A 16,310-nucleotide genomic window follows, 5' to 3' on the forward strand; every position below is an offset into this window, starting at 1 on the left:
GGAACTTTAAAATATTGATCATGCACTTAATCTCAGATTTAAAAAATACTACTACATAGTGAAGTCAATAGAACCTTTTCAAAAATACAGGTGGAACAGATAATATTAGGTCTTTGTTTTTTACTTTCAATGTGTATAACATAGAAGATTTTTTACTCTTCCCAGAATCCTTTGCAACATAATACATCACCTCATTTCTTCAAATGACAACTTGTTTTCATGTACAGATAGACTGGCTAAACATGGGTTGATAGTCATGAAATAAACATAATTTACAAGATCTGTATATAAAAATGCTCTTTTTGTCACTATTGATACTGTATCTGTATTTAATTAAGGGTGGTGCAATAATTATGTGTACCCCGGGTGGTGAATTATAGGGGGGCAAAGATTTTTGGCAGGCCAAAAGGGGGGGCAAGCATTTTTGGCAGGTCGAAGGGGGTCAAGCGATTTTTGGCAGGTCAAAAGGGGGGCAAGCAATTTTTGGCACAGATATTTTAGGCACCGTTTCTATATTACGCCCTAAAAAGGTGTAGGAAAACGTTAGGAACATGTTTAAATATGCAAAATTTCCTGCTCGCTATGCTCGCATTATAAGACAATTTAAGGTTATAAATTAAGGTTACCCAAAATCTTAGTGTGTAAAGGGGGGAAGATTTTTGGCACATTGAAAGGGGGGCAAAGGTTTTGGCACATCGAAAAAGGGGGCAAAGATTTTTGGCACGTCGAAAAAGGGGGGGCAAGCGATTTTTGGCAGACCACTTTGAGAATTCACCAGCCCGGGGGTACACATAATTATTGCACAGCACCTAACCCATATCCATATTGTATTGGATAGCAGCAGATCAGTGCAGATATTGAAATGGAAGAAATGCATTGTGGGAAGTGTAAGATATCTTCTCTTCATGTATGGGTTTAGCATGGATGGTTGATTCTACAAGCTGTAAACTATGAGACAATAGTTCATTATTATGCATAGAGGTACACCTGCTGGACAATTAAAAAGCTTTGTATGCTTATTTGTGTGTTGAGCACTGAAGTATGATGTAATCAATAATGGGGTGGGTGAGTTCTTGACTTGAAATGACCCAAAGGAGAGCATCATTTTGTATCTGTGCTGCACTGTGTTAAGATGATAGAGATAGAGATGGTCTAGATTATTCAAGATTTGCAAACATGAATTGCACTGAAATATGATGTAATCAATAATGAGGGAGGTGAGTTGCCAACAAGAGCAGGGAACCTCTATTATTATCGGAATTGCCTGTCACACATGATCGCACACAAGGTTGTAGGCAATTGGTGGGACCTCATCTGCCCAGAACATATTGACCCAGGTCAGCATACCGCCATATCCTTCCCGACATGCTTAGTAGCCAAGTCCGTAGAAGAGTGGATCCACACACTATGTACACAAATATACATTTGGCCACATTTTATTATACGATTAATACGAATTTATTAAACATGGTAACAAATTCTCTAGCAAATCGGTTATACGGTGGAACTGGTAGGCATATTATAAATTCGGGATATTAAATATCTTCCTGACCAGCCAGATCTGCGTATGGTCAAAGACGAGATAGATAGACGAAAGTATCAGACCGATGCAAACTGGCTTAGTCTCCACATCAGCCAGTTTGGTTCCGCCCCTCCACAGGGAGCGTAACCTGTGTAGGAGACTCGGTCGGACCTGGTGGTACCTCATCTCTCCCCATCGATTGAAAAATTGTGATCTATAATCCCCGACATTGCTCTTATGAACTGACATCCACCTGCTTGAAATGACCCAAAGGAGAGAGAGCATCATTTGGTATCTGTGCTGCACTGTGTCAAGATGGTAGAGAGAGAACGTCTACATAATTCCAGATTTGCAAACATGAATTGTACCAGAGAAGATGTAATGAAGTTCATCTTTAATCTTCAACCTTCAATTGTTACACTCCTAACAAAGTGTGATTCTTGTCCAAGGAGACTTTTGATGATGCTCAAAGATGTGCAGTTGTGCGATGTGCAGAAACTATACAGGTACAAGTAAAAAGTAGATGCCCAACTAGATGAGCTGGTGAACTGCAGTGGGCTGCATAGCCCGGACTACAGGGAGAGCTACTGACTGGAAGATGTTTGGTGATGTTGCTGAGACAGCTTCCAGAGGTAGTCTGTTCCATGTAGGGATTGTCCGAATAAAAAATGAGTACTTGTACAGGTTGCATCTTGCATGCACTGGGCTATAGCGGAGTTTGTGTGATGTTCTACCAACGGTGGGATTCATCTTGATGTTGGGTGGAAAGCTAATGATGATTTTAATGATGAATCTTGTAGAACAAAGTGCATTGAGACATTGTTCTCCTTATGGCAAGTTGATCCAATCTTCTCTTGATGCTTGATGTGTCAACTGACTCCTAAAACCTTTCACTTTGCTTGGGACCTGTATACAAGCAGGACACTTCGAGGGTTGACAAACAGAAGGCCTCAACTCAAGAAGTGCCTTTTTGAGAAAAATGAGTAAAAATAATATTTTGCATTGAAATGTGACCAAGTATTATTGTGCTATAGATGCAATAGGAAGTTGAGTGAGTTAAGGCTTTATGATTTTAAGAATCTGTGGGTAGTACAGATTATTTTGGTGCCAAAATCTCAAAATGGCCAAAAGTGAGTTAAGGCCTTCTGTTTGTTGGATGATAGCAGCAAGAGAGTTTATTGAGGCTAGTAGGTATAGTGTAATATGGTTTACTTTGTCTACATCTATACACCACTTGACATCATTATTTATCAACAAAGGTGAGGGACTGGTTGATCGATATGCTTGAATGAACCGCTACACTGTTCAATTTCTTGTGCTATATGAAATGTGGTGGGCGATTTAAAATGCATGTGCCCTGAGCGAACTATGATGCGTACGCACAATGCAGGGCAAAGAACAATGGAAATTGCCATAATTTGTGTGCATACTGCCGGGCAATGATGTCATATGGCAAGTGGTCTATAGACCACTTGACATGTGACGTTATTGTAGACCACTTGACATGTGTTGTCATTGCCCGGCAGTGTGTACGCAAATTATTGCACAGGCTATATGGAAGCCTGATTAGGCAATAAAAAAAGATGCCTGTAGCAGGTCAAAAAAGTCAATTGCGAAATGACCCAAAGGAGAGCATCATTTGTATCTATGCTGCACTGTGCCAAGATGGGCGAATTTATGTATGGCATAGGGTTTTGTGATGTGCAAGTGTCTGAGCCAGACACAAGCTAATTATGCTTATTACGTGGGAAATGCGGAGCAGTTTATTGTCTTTTCATGAGCACTTAAGAATAATTTCCAAAAGTTTAAACTGACTTTCAGCACAAAAATTCACTAACCTTGAATTTTCGATGTGTGACACACATCTTCATCAGAAGAAGTCCTAAGATGTTGTGATGGACTTGCCCTTTTGTTGATCATTGGCAACTTTTGGTCGAATGAGGATAAGAATAGTACAAGGACATCTTGGTCATAAGGTCATAAGCTACAAATGTTACACTGTAGATGCTTATTATTATTATTAATTTTGTAATTTTTTCTCTGCTCACTTTTTCTCCCAGATTGCCACAAAACTTCAGAATGGGAGTTTATCCGCTGAGGAACTCTGCAGCCGTTGCTATGCGAGGGCCAAGAAACTGTCAGAACTCAATGCGTTTGTGACGATGACTTATGAGCAAGGATTGCAGGAAGCGAAGCAGTCGGACCAAAGAAGAAAACAAGGTTTGCCTTTTTTTTATTTCTTTTTTCCTCACAAAAGCCATAAAAGTGGTCATAATTGCCTTTTTACATATTTTTAAGAATGTGTATTGAATAAATTGAATTTTATTATAGTGCCCGATATGATGCGACAAAAATCCGGCTAATTGGAAGATAACCAAGGCAATAAAACTTGATGCTTTTAGGCTTTTAGTGGACAGGATTATTTCAGAAGCATTGATGTCGGTGCGCACTTCGGTGGGCGCAGTACTAAATTGTGTCCTTTGACTTCCATGTTTACACACACGATCAAAGGCGGTGCATTTGTACATGCGTGAAATACCCAAGAAAGGATGTATGTCCCTGCCTTGTGTAAGCCAGGTGGACTACAGTCCGTATACCTTCCTTGAGTCCGTAAAGTAAATCAAATTTTCTCCAGAACTGTTAACTTCTACAGGAATTTGTTATACAAGTTGGATTCCTTGCATCATTTCCTTTCTGAAAATGTATACTTTTATATAATTCTCATCAATACATTTAGAGATACGATACATGTAGAAAACATAATCTAAATTAATGACTTGAGGAAGGTATACAGACTACATATAGAGGAAGTGCTGTCTCTGCTAAAGAAGACATCAATGTATTGGCCAAGAACAAGGTAAGTCTTTTGGTGTGTCCAGCCAATCAAAAGTGGCGTACTATTCTGTGTTTGGTCTCAAGTTGAGAGTAACGCCATGTTGGTTTTTGTAGTGGCAGACTCGAATCGGTGCATTTACACCGTTACATCACCAGCGTATGAACAAATCAATCTTCTACACATGTGTATAGGCCACAGGATTAGGTTAGCGATCGTGATTTGAATCTGCCACTATAAAATCCAACATGGCATTACTCTAGAGACGAGACACAGTATAGCCAATCGCAGAAAGGATAAATATAGTACCGCATTAATGCTGGGCAAAAGTTTTGAATTATGTCAGGATTGGCATAAATTTGTGTAGAGTGTGTTCACACAAAATTTGTGAAATATATTTATAAATTATATCCTGATGATAACTGGAAGTGTTAAAAGTACAAGGTTACATTTTTCTTGGTTGGCAAGCTACGTTGCTGTTAATCCAAGATTCTGAAAAAGGTAACCTTTAAAGCAAATTAATGTCAAATTAACAGGCCTCGAAATAAGGAAAAAATCAAAGGGGCCATGTGCCTGGCCTCTGAAATTCTAGGGGTCTTCACTAATTTCTAAGGATCCCATGATTGATTCAATAAAATGTTTTTCTGGGAAGATATCGTAGGCGATTTGCATTCATGAGTGTGATGTTTCATTTTTTTCTTGACATTGCCATTCAAGCTTGCATGTAGTGATCTCTTGTAAGCACTCCTGTGTAGATTAGAGAGAACACCTTTGCCCTTGTGTTGATTGACCTTTTCAGTAAATCCCATAAACCGATGCGAGTACACCTGAGATGTCGTCATTTGACATCATGCCGACTTGCAATGCGCAGTAACGCTGTTCGATAAATGATGTGCGCATCAGCGCAGATTGGTGTGCCACGTCAAATGACGACATCTCAGGTGTACTCGCAAAGGCTTATGGGATTTACTGAAAAGGTTAATCTTTAGACCACTAGGTGTGGACTAGAGAGATCACAAATTAGGAAGTGAATGCAACTTAAAGCCATATTATAACATTTGCTGAGGAGGACGCCCTCACTGAATTTTTTAAATTCATTTTTTACACGATTAAATTGTACTTTATTAAACCAATATAGCCTGCATAAATCAAGACTCTAGGTGCTGTATTTTTGTCAAAATCAGAGATTTTGAATAAAAGGCTGATTCAGCCCTTTATTATTACGATGGAATTGTTAGTCGAACGCATACACAATGTTCATAACACACAGTATGTACAGCGTGCTTGTGACGGTGATGTACACAACAAAGGGTCGTACCACAACATGACCGAAGGAGTGGTACGTATTGGCATATATATGCGCTGGTAGTAAATTCCAATTTTCTTTGCTTTGCCGTAGTTGTTCGGCTCAAAAATAAAAGGGATATATCTGACAGTAAAAGCTAACATTTTATGGCAAAGAAATGCTAATCTATTTTGTTTGAAAATGTTATAATATTGCTTTAACAACTTAACTAAAATACATAGATATTTATAAGTTTATTGCATGTTCCTAGATCTCCTAGATAGCTTGGATTAAAAGAATTTAGATAGCTACAAATATGGTTATTCATGTATTAAAAATTTAATAAAGAGCTTTGGGGAAAAAGGACTCGCTAAATATTTTAGGCGGCGAGGTTGGTACCAGGATAAATTACATGCCTTGGTAGAAGCGTCTTGGCCCACTCATCTAGGCTAGTCCCTCAGATTGGTAGACCTGTTCACTGGCTCTTCATCATAGAATTGGCATTGGATTTGGTATGGGCGCTAATAAAAGCTCTCCAGAGAACTAGAGGTTTGACCAGGGTCTTATTTAGGCTTTCAGACTCGGCCAAGCATGGATCAATTATCACACCAACAACAAGACAATCAAAACCACAGTTTACTGATCATAAGTGATCAATGTTTAAAAGTTATTTATTACCTTACCACATCTTCATTCCGTTCGCAACTTTATAATAAAACTAACAAGTGAACTGGGAGAATAACAAACTCCATTATCAAAGTAATATTATAATTAATGAGAATTTTTCTCGCTCTAGACTAACGGGTTGTTTTCAAATCTGGACGCACACAGAGATTTTAGAGAGGTGTTATCTCACTGAGTGACTGCTACAAGCTACAACCAAATCATAGCTGGCATCTTCCACAAGACCTCTGTTAACAAAAGACCATTATGACGTTTTCTGATGAAATGATACGGGAGAGTGATTTTCACTCGGGGTGAACGACACCATAATTTTGATTAAATAATAAATGAAAATAGAAGGACACAGGATATAAAATATATCGCCACAACAAGGAGATGAACTTGGTAATTAAACAAAACAATGACAGGCTCCATCTGGCAATTATAGTAAGCAAATCTGTCTGCCCTATTGACCTTTGGGCCATACCTGGTGCCACTTTGGCCAGATTTGGACATATGGCCCTGTCGCAGGCAACCAAAGCACCGGAATTTCTCCTTTGCAAATTGCTTCCTTTTCCTCAACATTCTTCTTCTTGAAATCTTGGCACTTTATGGAGTGATCCTCTTTCTCACAGTTGACACATTACACATGTGACATGCCATCCCTTACCAATGCATTCCAACTGTATTCCACACTGTATTCCCATTTGTATTCCAACTGTATTCCTGGGGTCTATTTCACTAAACTTTTAACCCTTCGTAACTCGGGTAACCGTTCGTAAAGTTACGAATACACAATACTAGACGTAACTTTACGAAGGGTTCCTGTATTAAATCCCTATTACTTTCGAAGGGTACCATTCGTAAGTATGTTTAGTGAAATGGAACTTACGACTCGTCGTAAGTTACGAATGATTTTGAGACTTACGAAGCTTCGTAAAGTTTAGTGAAATGGACCCCTGGACATGTAGGAATACAAATGAGGATTACACATACAGCATATCTTAACAAGTGTATGGGTAGGAATACAATTGGGGAATACAAACTGTATTCCGAATGCATTCCCACAAGCCAAACTGTATTCCGAATGCATTCCCACAATTAAGCCTAATTATTTAAATGAGCTTGGAATACGCCCACAGGAATACACCACAGTGCTAATATTGATTTTGAGATATTAACAAAGAAAGTGTTAAAATTCGTATGTTTTATATTGTTTCCAGCGATTGATAAATTACGATGTATCTTTGCAAAGAAAATTTGCATCAACATGGGGTTTTCAGTGTCTGAAAGCTCTAAATGTCCTCTTTAGAAACATGTGAAAAACTCAATTTTGACAGGGTCGACATGCGACTCATTCCACTTGATCATGTCACAATTATTTAAAATAATTACCTGAGAAGAATTTTACACGGGCGGTGTATACAGCCCCATGCCATGGTGCAAAGCATTCAGTATTATTAGATACATTTGGATGCATATCCTGGACGCTGCCTAAACCATAGAGTTAAACGGTGTCCCCCTTCATGCAAGCAAAAAGCCCATCGTCCTCAAATTCTACTAATGTCCAAATCACTGCACAAAAATTAAAATGCAATAGGTATAACCAATAGTCGACGAAAAAGGAAACCCTTAGGCCTGTTCTACGGGCCCGACCAACCCAGATTTTGAACAAATATGTCAAAAGGAGACTTTTGGGCAGGTTATCAATTTTGAGGTTTTTACATACATGCATCTTTTAAATATACTCGCACTGTTGCAGGAAATCGGACTACTTGATTAGGGCAATGCTATCCTGATCTTATTCCACTCCTTCAGCTTACATTGGAATTTAATGCATTTGCTAAAACAAGCTGGTCTCCATATCTCCTAAAAACTTGGTAGACGTCGCCGGCCAATGTGAAGGATGGTACATTCCAGCAACGACGACCCTCTGTCTCCAGGTCGAACTGCAAGCTTTGCATGCGACGGTCGTGGATTTGAGTGATGCGACTGGTGCATTTGCCCTGTTGACTCTTTTGTAGTCTGTCAAAAGGCTTGTCACAGATTACTAAGAACTCTGAAATATATGATGTTATATAAATAAATATAATGTGAATTGGTCATGGAATTAAAACTTTATGCAATGAAAATCTGCGGGAAATAAAAAATCGTTAAGACTTGCAGATGAGGTCAGTTTTCATCTAAATATCTCATCCAAAAATACAAGCTTATTTGTAGCTTGTTTTTAAGTAACATTTTTGGTTATGAAAAAATGTGGGACGACGTTGTATATCATGATGTCAGGCACCTTTAATCAGTGTTACATGTTTTAAGCATTGGCCGATTCAAGGCCTCAAAAATAATTATTATATACTCGCAAAATAATACAGGATATTTATCAAAGGATAAATACATAAGTTGTAAGAAATACATGCTACATTACTAACTTAGTACTTTTCATGGAATCAAACACTTCATTTCATAAAACACATATTTACCAGACTCAGTACACCGGTCGATCTTACCGTTTCCGATGTTGATTAAGATACTTCTTGCATCGATCCCGAGATGCGGAAAAACCAATAGTCATTTTGTCCCACATAAATGAATAAATAACAAAAACCCCGATCCCCGGTGGACTCACCCAAAAGGTGACGTCACACCATATGATCGTCCTTATCCTCCTTGGTCTCCGACTGACACAGACGTGTTTCTATCGATTGTTCATAGCACTGTGTATCAATTTCTCGACCAAAGGCGAGATATACGGTTGTAGTTTCACACCTTAGGTAAAACCAAACCGGTATTGTTCGGCTGAGGATAGTTTTGACGGCATTTTCTGGCGAAAAAGTGACAAAAAACGATCCAAAACTTAGCTACATATCGTGCCTCCGTTGTATACGGGACACACGAGCAATTCAAAATGGCCGCTCGTTGCGCCATTCATTTTGTTTCCCACGTAAAACAACCATTGCAGCCTGTAAGTTACAATAGATGTTTGTACATACACATTGTATTTCATGTACGGTAGGTTATTGTTGCTATGTTAGGGTGATTACTCTATCGTTATGTCTTCATTACCGTCCGATAAGACGAGTTAATCAGATATTCATACGGTGGGGATTGGTAGGGACCCGTCTGACATTTTAGTAATAAAGTTAGCCAGTCCTTACTTTACCACTAACGTTAGCGACCAGCCTCCGTGCTCAGGTTTGCTTACTGGGCTTGAGTCGCGTGTTGGGGGGGTAGTGCCCCCTCCCTTTCTCCTCGCTTCACCTCGGCCCTGTCGGGCTTGCCCTTCCTGGTGACGGAGCGGGACCCACACCGCTCTGTTTCACCCACAGGGAGTGCTCACGATCTTCTAGATGTCTTTCTTTTGCTTAGGACTCTCCGAGTTCCAGCTTGACGATTGGGATAGGCTCCATCATCGCCATAAGACGAAGAAGAAATCTACCAAGGGCACTGGTAAGGTCGACACGGTGGATTCTGCTGTGACAGCCCCTATGGGTCATGGCAGGTCTGCTTAAGGGGCTCCGGTCCCGGACAAGCAGGCGGTTCCTTCGGGACTGCTAAGCGCGTCCAAAGGCTCAGCAGCCAGCGAAAGCACTGACTATACGCCGGAGCAAAGTAGCAGGCAGCAGAGCGGTAACCACCAGCGAAAACCCTAGCGGGTTTTGCAGCAGGAGGATACCAGTCGACACGGTAGATTCTGCTGTGACAGCCCCTATGGGTCATGGCAGGTCTGCTTAAGGGGGCTCCGGTCCCGGACAAGCAGGCGGTTCCTTCGGGACTGCTAAGCGTCCAAAGGCTCAGCAGCCAGCGAAAGCACTGACTATACGTCGGAGCAAAGTAGCAGGCAGCAGAGCGGTAACCACCAGCGAAAACCCTAGCGGGTTTGGTAGCAGGAGGATACCAGTCCTCTAGCCAAAAATCCTCACGGGTTTTTAGCAGGAGGACACCCGCCTGTTGCAGGCATATCTCACGGGCTCAAACAGCCACAGTAGTAGCCAGCGACGGGCAGCATGCAAGGGTACCCTGGGCTTGCCTGGGTTGAACCCTAGCATGCATGGGTTCAGCAGAGACGATACGCTGCTATCGCTGTGGGTGTAGTCTTAGCAGAACCAACTGGGGTTGTCTGCGGCAGCGTTCCATGGCGGGACCGCCGAGTGATACCCTGGGCCCTAGAATAGCTGCTGGCTGTCCACAGGGACTGGCTGGCGATTATTCAGGGGTTGGGCCCGCAGTCTCTCACGGGACAGCGACCCAGGTGCATTCGGTGGCAGCTACAAAGACGAGCTACGGCTTGACTTCAGTGGTAGCCGCTATGCACCCGCCCATAGCTGCCGTGAGTGGTCTGCCACACACAGCGACCTTGGGCGAAGCTCTAGAGGGTACAGTCAGTAGCTTGAACAGCCTAGCTGATCAACAACCCACTTATGTCCTCGAGAGCCAGCGGAGCGTGGGTGATCCATTATCGTCAATGGGTCAATTACCCTCTCTTGATCGATCACTGTCAAATCAACAGGGCATAGCTCCATTGATTGACGCTGCCTATTCAGGTGGCGAGGTGATTGATCGGGGGTATGCACGCTCAGCTACCCGTGGTACTAGGCAAGCTCCCTCTAGCCAAGGGACAGCCGGTATAGCGGGTACCCATACACACGGCTTGATCCTTGCGGGAACGCAGTGAGGCATGGGTACAGTGGTACACAGCCGGGAGCCCTCACGGGCACCTACGCTGGAACCACTCATACAGCGGTACACAGCCGGAACCCTCACGGGTACCCATGCTAGTACCAGCGCCGGTACCACGCCAGCACACAGCTTGATCCCCCAAACAGGGAACGCAGTGTGGCGAGGGTACAGCGGTCCACAGTTGGGAACCCTCAAGGGTACCCACGCTGATACCGCACCGGTACCGCAGCACTCGCTTTTAGTCGCCACAGTCTCTGTGGCAACAGGGGGGAGGCGGTGCTGGTACTGCAGTACCATGGGGTTACCCTGGTGGCGGATCCTTTCAGGGTCAGCTGCCGGCTGGGTATGCCCCGTGGTACCCGCCGCAGGGTGTTTCTTCCACGGCCCAGCACCGTGGCAAGTGTCGCCAGCGATGGCCACGCAGTACCAACATCAGCTGTTGACCAGGCCAGCCGGCATGGGGCTAACCCAGATCTTGATCAGGGTAGGCCCGTGCTGCTAAGCGCTAGGACGACGGCTGCGAGAGCATGCGCGGACCCAGTGGTGCCATGGCGGATACCTCAGGGTCTTGCGGGAGTCCTCCCTCTTCTGCTGGCAGGTAGTCGGCGAGCCACACAGTGGTTATGCCTTCTTACCCGCTTTCAGATGCCCGTCCTCAGTTACCGTCATCATCGGAGCATGATACGGATACTGTGGGCGAGGGAAAGGAGTCGGAAGCTGAGTCCGGTAGTGACATCACTACAATCTCCTTCCCCGCTGCCCCGCGAGGGGAGCAACAGCACTGATCTTCCTCCGGACACCCCCTAAGGGGAGTCCATGGAGGAGGACCAGGGATCCTTTCAGTAGGATGCTCAGCTGCTGCTTCCTCACAGGGGACGCCTGCACTCTCATTCCCGCAAACCTCACGGGTAGATATCGTGGGGCTGTCGAGCTCAGTAGAGCTATGACGCTGCGTGCTTGCACGCTTCCTCTGCGTGTAACGCGGGAGGACCACGGGACCTACCTGAGGGGATCCGAGAGGGACCCAGATGTCGTCAAGCGTATCACGCCCAGACAACATCTGAGCTCTTCCGCGAGGTGAGCCTATTAGCGGTGCTAACAGCTAGCCTCAACGAGAGCTCCATGGGCCTAGCCCATAGGGTGTCCACTCAGCGCTGGGGGGTTGGGCCTGCCACTCCAATCGCTCAACGCGATGGAAAGGCAGGGTCCTTTTTCTCTTTGGATGCTTCTGCGCCACGGTGGAGGACCGTGCAAAGAAGCTACCAACGGAGCACTCTGAAGAAGTCGGAAACTGCCCTTACCATGGGTAGGAGCTCCGACTTCAGCAGGCCGTGCACCACCAACAGTACCGAGCCCACTACCTCTGTAGCACCCATTTCTGGGAGGCGCAAGGGTAGCACAGGAACAGCTGGCAAGCCCGAAGAAGAGCAAGCGCTCTTCCAAGGGAAGCTAGGCAGAGCATTCCTGGGGGGGTCAGCGGTTTTTCCACAGGGGGGATCTCCCAGTGGACGACCGCTTATGGCTTTCACCCAGAGGTGGGAAACCATCTCTTTGAGTGCCTGGGTATGGTCAGTGGTGAGTGGGGGTTACAGACTGGCAACCCAGTCTCCCCACATTCGTCTGCACATTTCAGAGGTCCACAGTAGTGCCGCCAGACGGCCCCCAGCGTCGGGCACTACTGACAGGGATCACACAGCTTCTCACGAAGCGGGCGATTGTCCCGGTCTACCCCCCGTTCTACGGGTGATCTTGGAGCCATTGGCTCCAAGGAAGACCGGCGACGGGAGCCCCATCCGGAACCGCAGGCTGTTGAACACGTTCTTCAGGCCCAAGAGGTTCAGAATGGGGACTCTCGCCTCGGTGCTAGCCTGCCCCATCAGGGGCATGGGAACAGCATCGCTAGATCTCTCGGACGCCTATCTGCATATGCCAATCGCCTCTCAAGATCGGAGGCATCTGCGCTTCTAGGTACAGGATCAAAATTACCAGTTTTGATACCGGCCATCCGGCCTGTCCATCTCTACCAGGGTGTTTAACACTCTTGGTCAGAGCGGTGGCAGCGTACCTGAAGCACAGGGGTGTCAACATCAGTTGCTACCTGGACGTTTGGCTCATATACGGACGCACTCCACTGAAGACTACGGGTCTCATGGGGTTGATAGTCCGTAGGGTGCGGGACCCTGGATTTTTGATCAGCTCAAAAAGTCCAGCGTGGTCCCGACGCAGAACACCACTATTTGTAGAGGCCCAGATCACCCTCACGGAGGGGTTCGGGGCTCTCACCCAGCGGGTGATTTAACATGGTGCGGTGTGCCTGACTCTTGGCCGAGTCTCGGGCAAAACCCGCTGTGGCATGGATGAAGGTGGTAGGCCTAATGGCCAGTATGGTAGACCTCGTACTGTACTGCCGCTTTCTACGTTAGGGCTTACCCAACTACACCTTCTAGCCTGCTTGCAGGCCCAGTCGTCACCAATATCCCTCGCGGTTCCGTTGTCGGAGATCGCGCGAGAGAACTCTGGTGGTGGACCCATCAGCCCAATTTGACCCAGGGTGTCAGGTTTCCTGCACCCCGGTATGTCACGTAGTGACGCACCATAGCGCCAAACGGGCTGGGGGTCCACATCCACAGAGACTCCGCCTCGGGCCTATGGGGGCCATAGAGACAGAGTTTCACATCAACCTCCCTCGCTCACGAGGAGGTGATCGTGGAATCACATACCGTTGTCCTGACGGATAACACAACCGTGGTAGCCTACCCCAACAGACAAGGGGACTCCGGGCCACCACGATTGAGCCTGCATGCACGACACCTGATAGGGTGGTGCAAGTTCAGGCAGATTACGATGAGAGCGATACACATCGCTGGCGTCACCAGCATCCTCGCGCACAATCTGTCACGAGGAAGGGTGTCGGGACCAGCAGAATGGTCCCTTGCTCGCGAGGTCGCTCAGACGATCTTCAAGGGATGTACCACCCCTCGAAAGATCTGTTCGCATCTCATCGTAATCATCCACTGCCGGTGTACTGCTCAAGGGTCGCGGACCCCCAAGCATTCACCATGGACGCTCTGTCCATAGACTGGGGAGGGATGACAGCTTATGCAGTCCCTCCGATCTCACTACTCATGAGGGTGGTGACCAAGATCGGGTGGGAAGACTGCATTGTCATTCTGCTAGCGGCAAGGCCGCTGGCACTCCCCGAGGTACCAGATCTACTCCGGATGCCCAGAGCGGAGGTACCCAGTCTATCACTAGAGCACCTGCAGTTAGCTGCATGGCCCTTACCAGGGAACGCGCAGCGGAGGGATACTTTTCATCAGAAGCTGTTTTTCTCATCGCCGGGCTAGACGGAAGTCTACCCTCCGTCACGTGTAGCCAGAGTCTGGCTCCATACTACGCTTGGTGCAATGAGACAAATAGCTCTCCCGCTAGAGCCTCTGTGCTGCTAGTTCCGGAGTTTCTGACAGAAAAGTTCCAAGCAAGACTTCAGCGGGCCACTGGGGCCAGCTATAAGTCAGCTGTCCTCTCCATTCACCGAGGTTTCGAGGCGGGTCGACTATCATAACCGATGGTTACCTTATTAGTCTACGCCTCGACGGTATGTTCAACAGTGTCTACCAAAAAGGAAAGTGATCCCCTAAGGGATCCCAACACAGTCTTAGATTACTTTAAGGGTCACCCTTTTGACCTTCCGCCAAAAGCGACGCTTAAATACGTAACTCTCAAGATGGCTTTCCGGTTTGGCGTTGGCTTCGGACGGCGGTGCTGAGTTGCACACGGTCTCGAGGTTAGCTTCCTGTGTTCACAAACACTGGAGCGACACTGTTTCGGCGCTCTGTTCTCGTGACTACTGAACGGGCGCGGTGCATACCGACATTCGTCCCTCTCCAATCCCCAGGGTTGGGCAAGGTTCGGCTGAAGCCAAAGATAGGCTGGGGTGTCCGATAAGGCGCTGCAGCACTATTTCTTCCGAACACAAGCCTTGCGAGGGACTCACGACCGCATTCATCACCCTTACAGAGCCTTTCGGTCCAGCCGCTGTCGCAATGGCTGGTCCAGGTGTTGGTGGGGTCCGGGGGATCGCGAAGGTTTCGCGTCCCACGACCCCACTCGACACGAAGCTATCTCATCATCTTGGGTATACCGTTCGGTTGTCCCTTGAGGAGATCTAGTAGGCGGTGTCCCGGAAGCCACCTTCGCCCTTCTCTACGATACTTCCGTTACGTTAGTAATCAGAGACGGGCGGGAGGTTTACCGGGACATTGTTCGGCGATCATAATACGGTGGTGTACGGGTACCAGGTTTTCAGACTATACAGAATACTCAGCATGGTAAGAACCAGTGTCGCTATTCTTAACCACCAAACTTATTAAGTAAGGAGGTTTATGTCTGTGATCGCGTGGTCTTTTTGTTTGCCCGAGCGTTGGGGGAAAATATTTCTGACCTCGCGAAAACCATCGTTACTCGCTCCCGATCCCTGATCAGATGCTGACCAATCTTGTACCTCCATCCGTCGGTTACTTGCTAGATCGATCTTTCAGATGTTGATGCAAGAAGTATCTTAATCAACATCGAAGCGGTAAGATCGACCGTGTACTGAGTCTAGTCCCAAACAAAAATGTTTGGTAGACTCATAACCGGTGCGATCTTACCTTTCCGATGTTGATTATCCCGACCCCGCCACCCCTACAAGTTTGGTCCGAGTAGGGGATCCCAAGTCGGATAAGGGGCGATCATATGGTGTGGCGTCACCTTTTGGGTGAGTCCACCGGGGATCGGGGTTTTTGTTATTTATTCATTTATGTGGGACAAAATGACTATTGGTTTTGTCCGCATCTCGGGATCGATGCAAGAAGTATCTTAATCAACATCGGAAAGGTAAGATCGCACCGGTTATGAGTCTACCAAACATTTTTGTTTGGGACTAATACACTTGTTGATGCGCTTGGTGTACCGTCCATAGTTGGTCTTCAGTTGCTTGTGAAAACTTTCCAAGTACATGTTCGTATTAATACATGTGAATATTGCTCAAGTTTATCATAGTTATAGTGGCTGAGTAGAGAGAGACGTTGAAACTTCTCTTCTTTAGCTAGTTCCCTCTTATGATTTTCTTCAAAAGCATGCTTAGTGGCTTGGTTGACAGCCTCAGCCACCGATGCAATTACCGGTACCAGTTTGTTCAATACACTTGACACAATATCCTCGATGTTGCTGTTATTACTGTTACTTCCACGCTTTGGTTTATGACTGCCTGTTGAATTCTGCGACTCTGCCATGCTTGGCATGATTTTGGAAATTGTCTCTTTTACAATATCCTCGAGGCTTTCAAC

At 45.8% G+C, this 16,310-nt stretch overlaps 1 protein-coding gene across 1 annotated transcript in view; it reads left to right on the forward strand.

Moving 5' to 3' along the window:
- LOC140156655 (glutamyl-tRNA(Gln) amidotransferase subunit A, mitochondrial-like) overlaps positions 1-16,310 on the forward strand; it is a 101,996-nt gene that overhangs the window by 15,571 nt on the left and 70,115 nt on the right. Inside the window, exon 2 of the mRNA XM_072179593.1 lies at positions 3,583-3,742. Within this exon, the coding sequence (XP_072035694.1) occupies positions 3,583-3,742 (160 nt within the window). The remainder of the gene's footprint in view (positions 1-3,582; positions 3,743-16,310) is intronic.

This window comes from Amphiura filiformis, chromosome 7 (assembly GCF_039555335.1).
Source record: "Amphiura filiformis chromosome 7, Afil_fr2py, whole genome shotgun sequence".
In the NCBI taxonomy this organism is placed as follows: Eukaryota; Metazoa; Echinodermata; class Ophiuroidea; order Amphilepidida; family Amphiuridae; genus Amphiura; species Amphiura filiformis.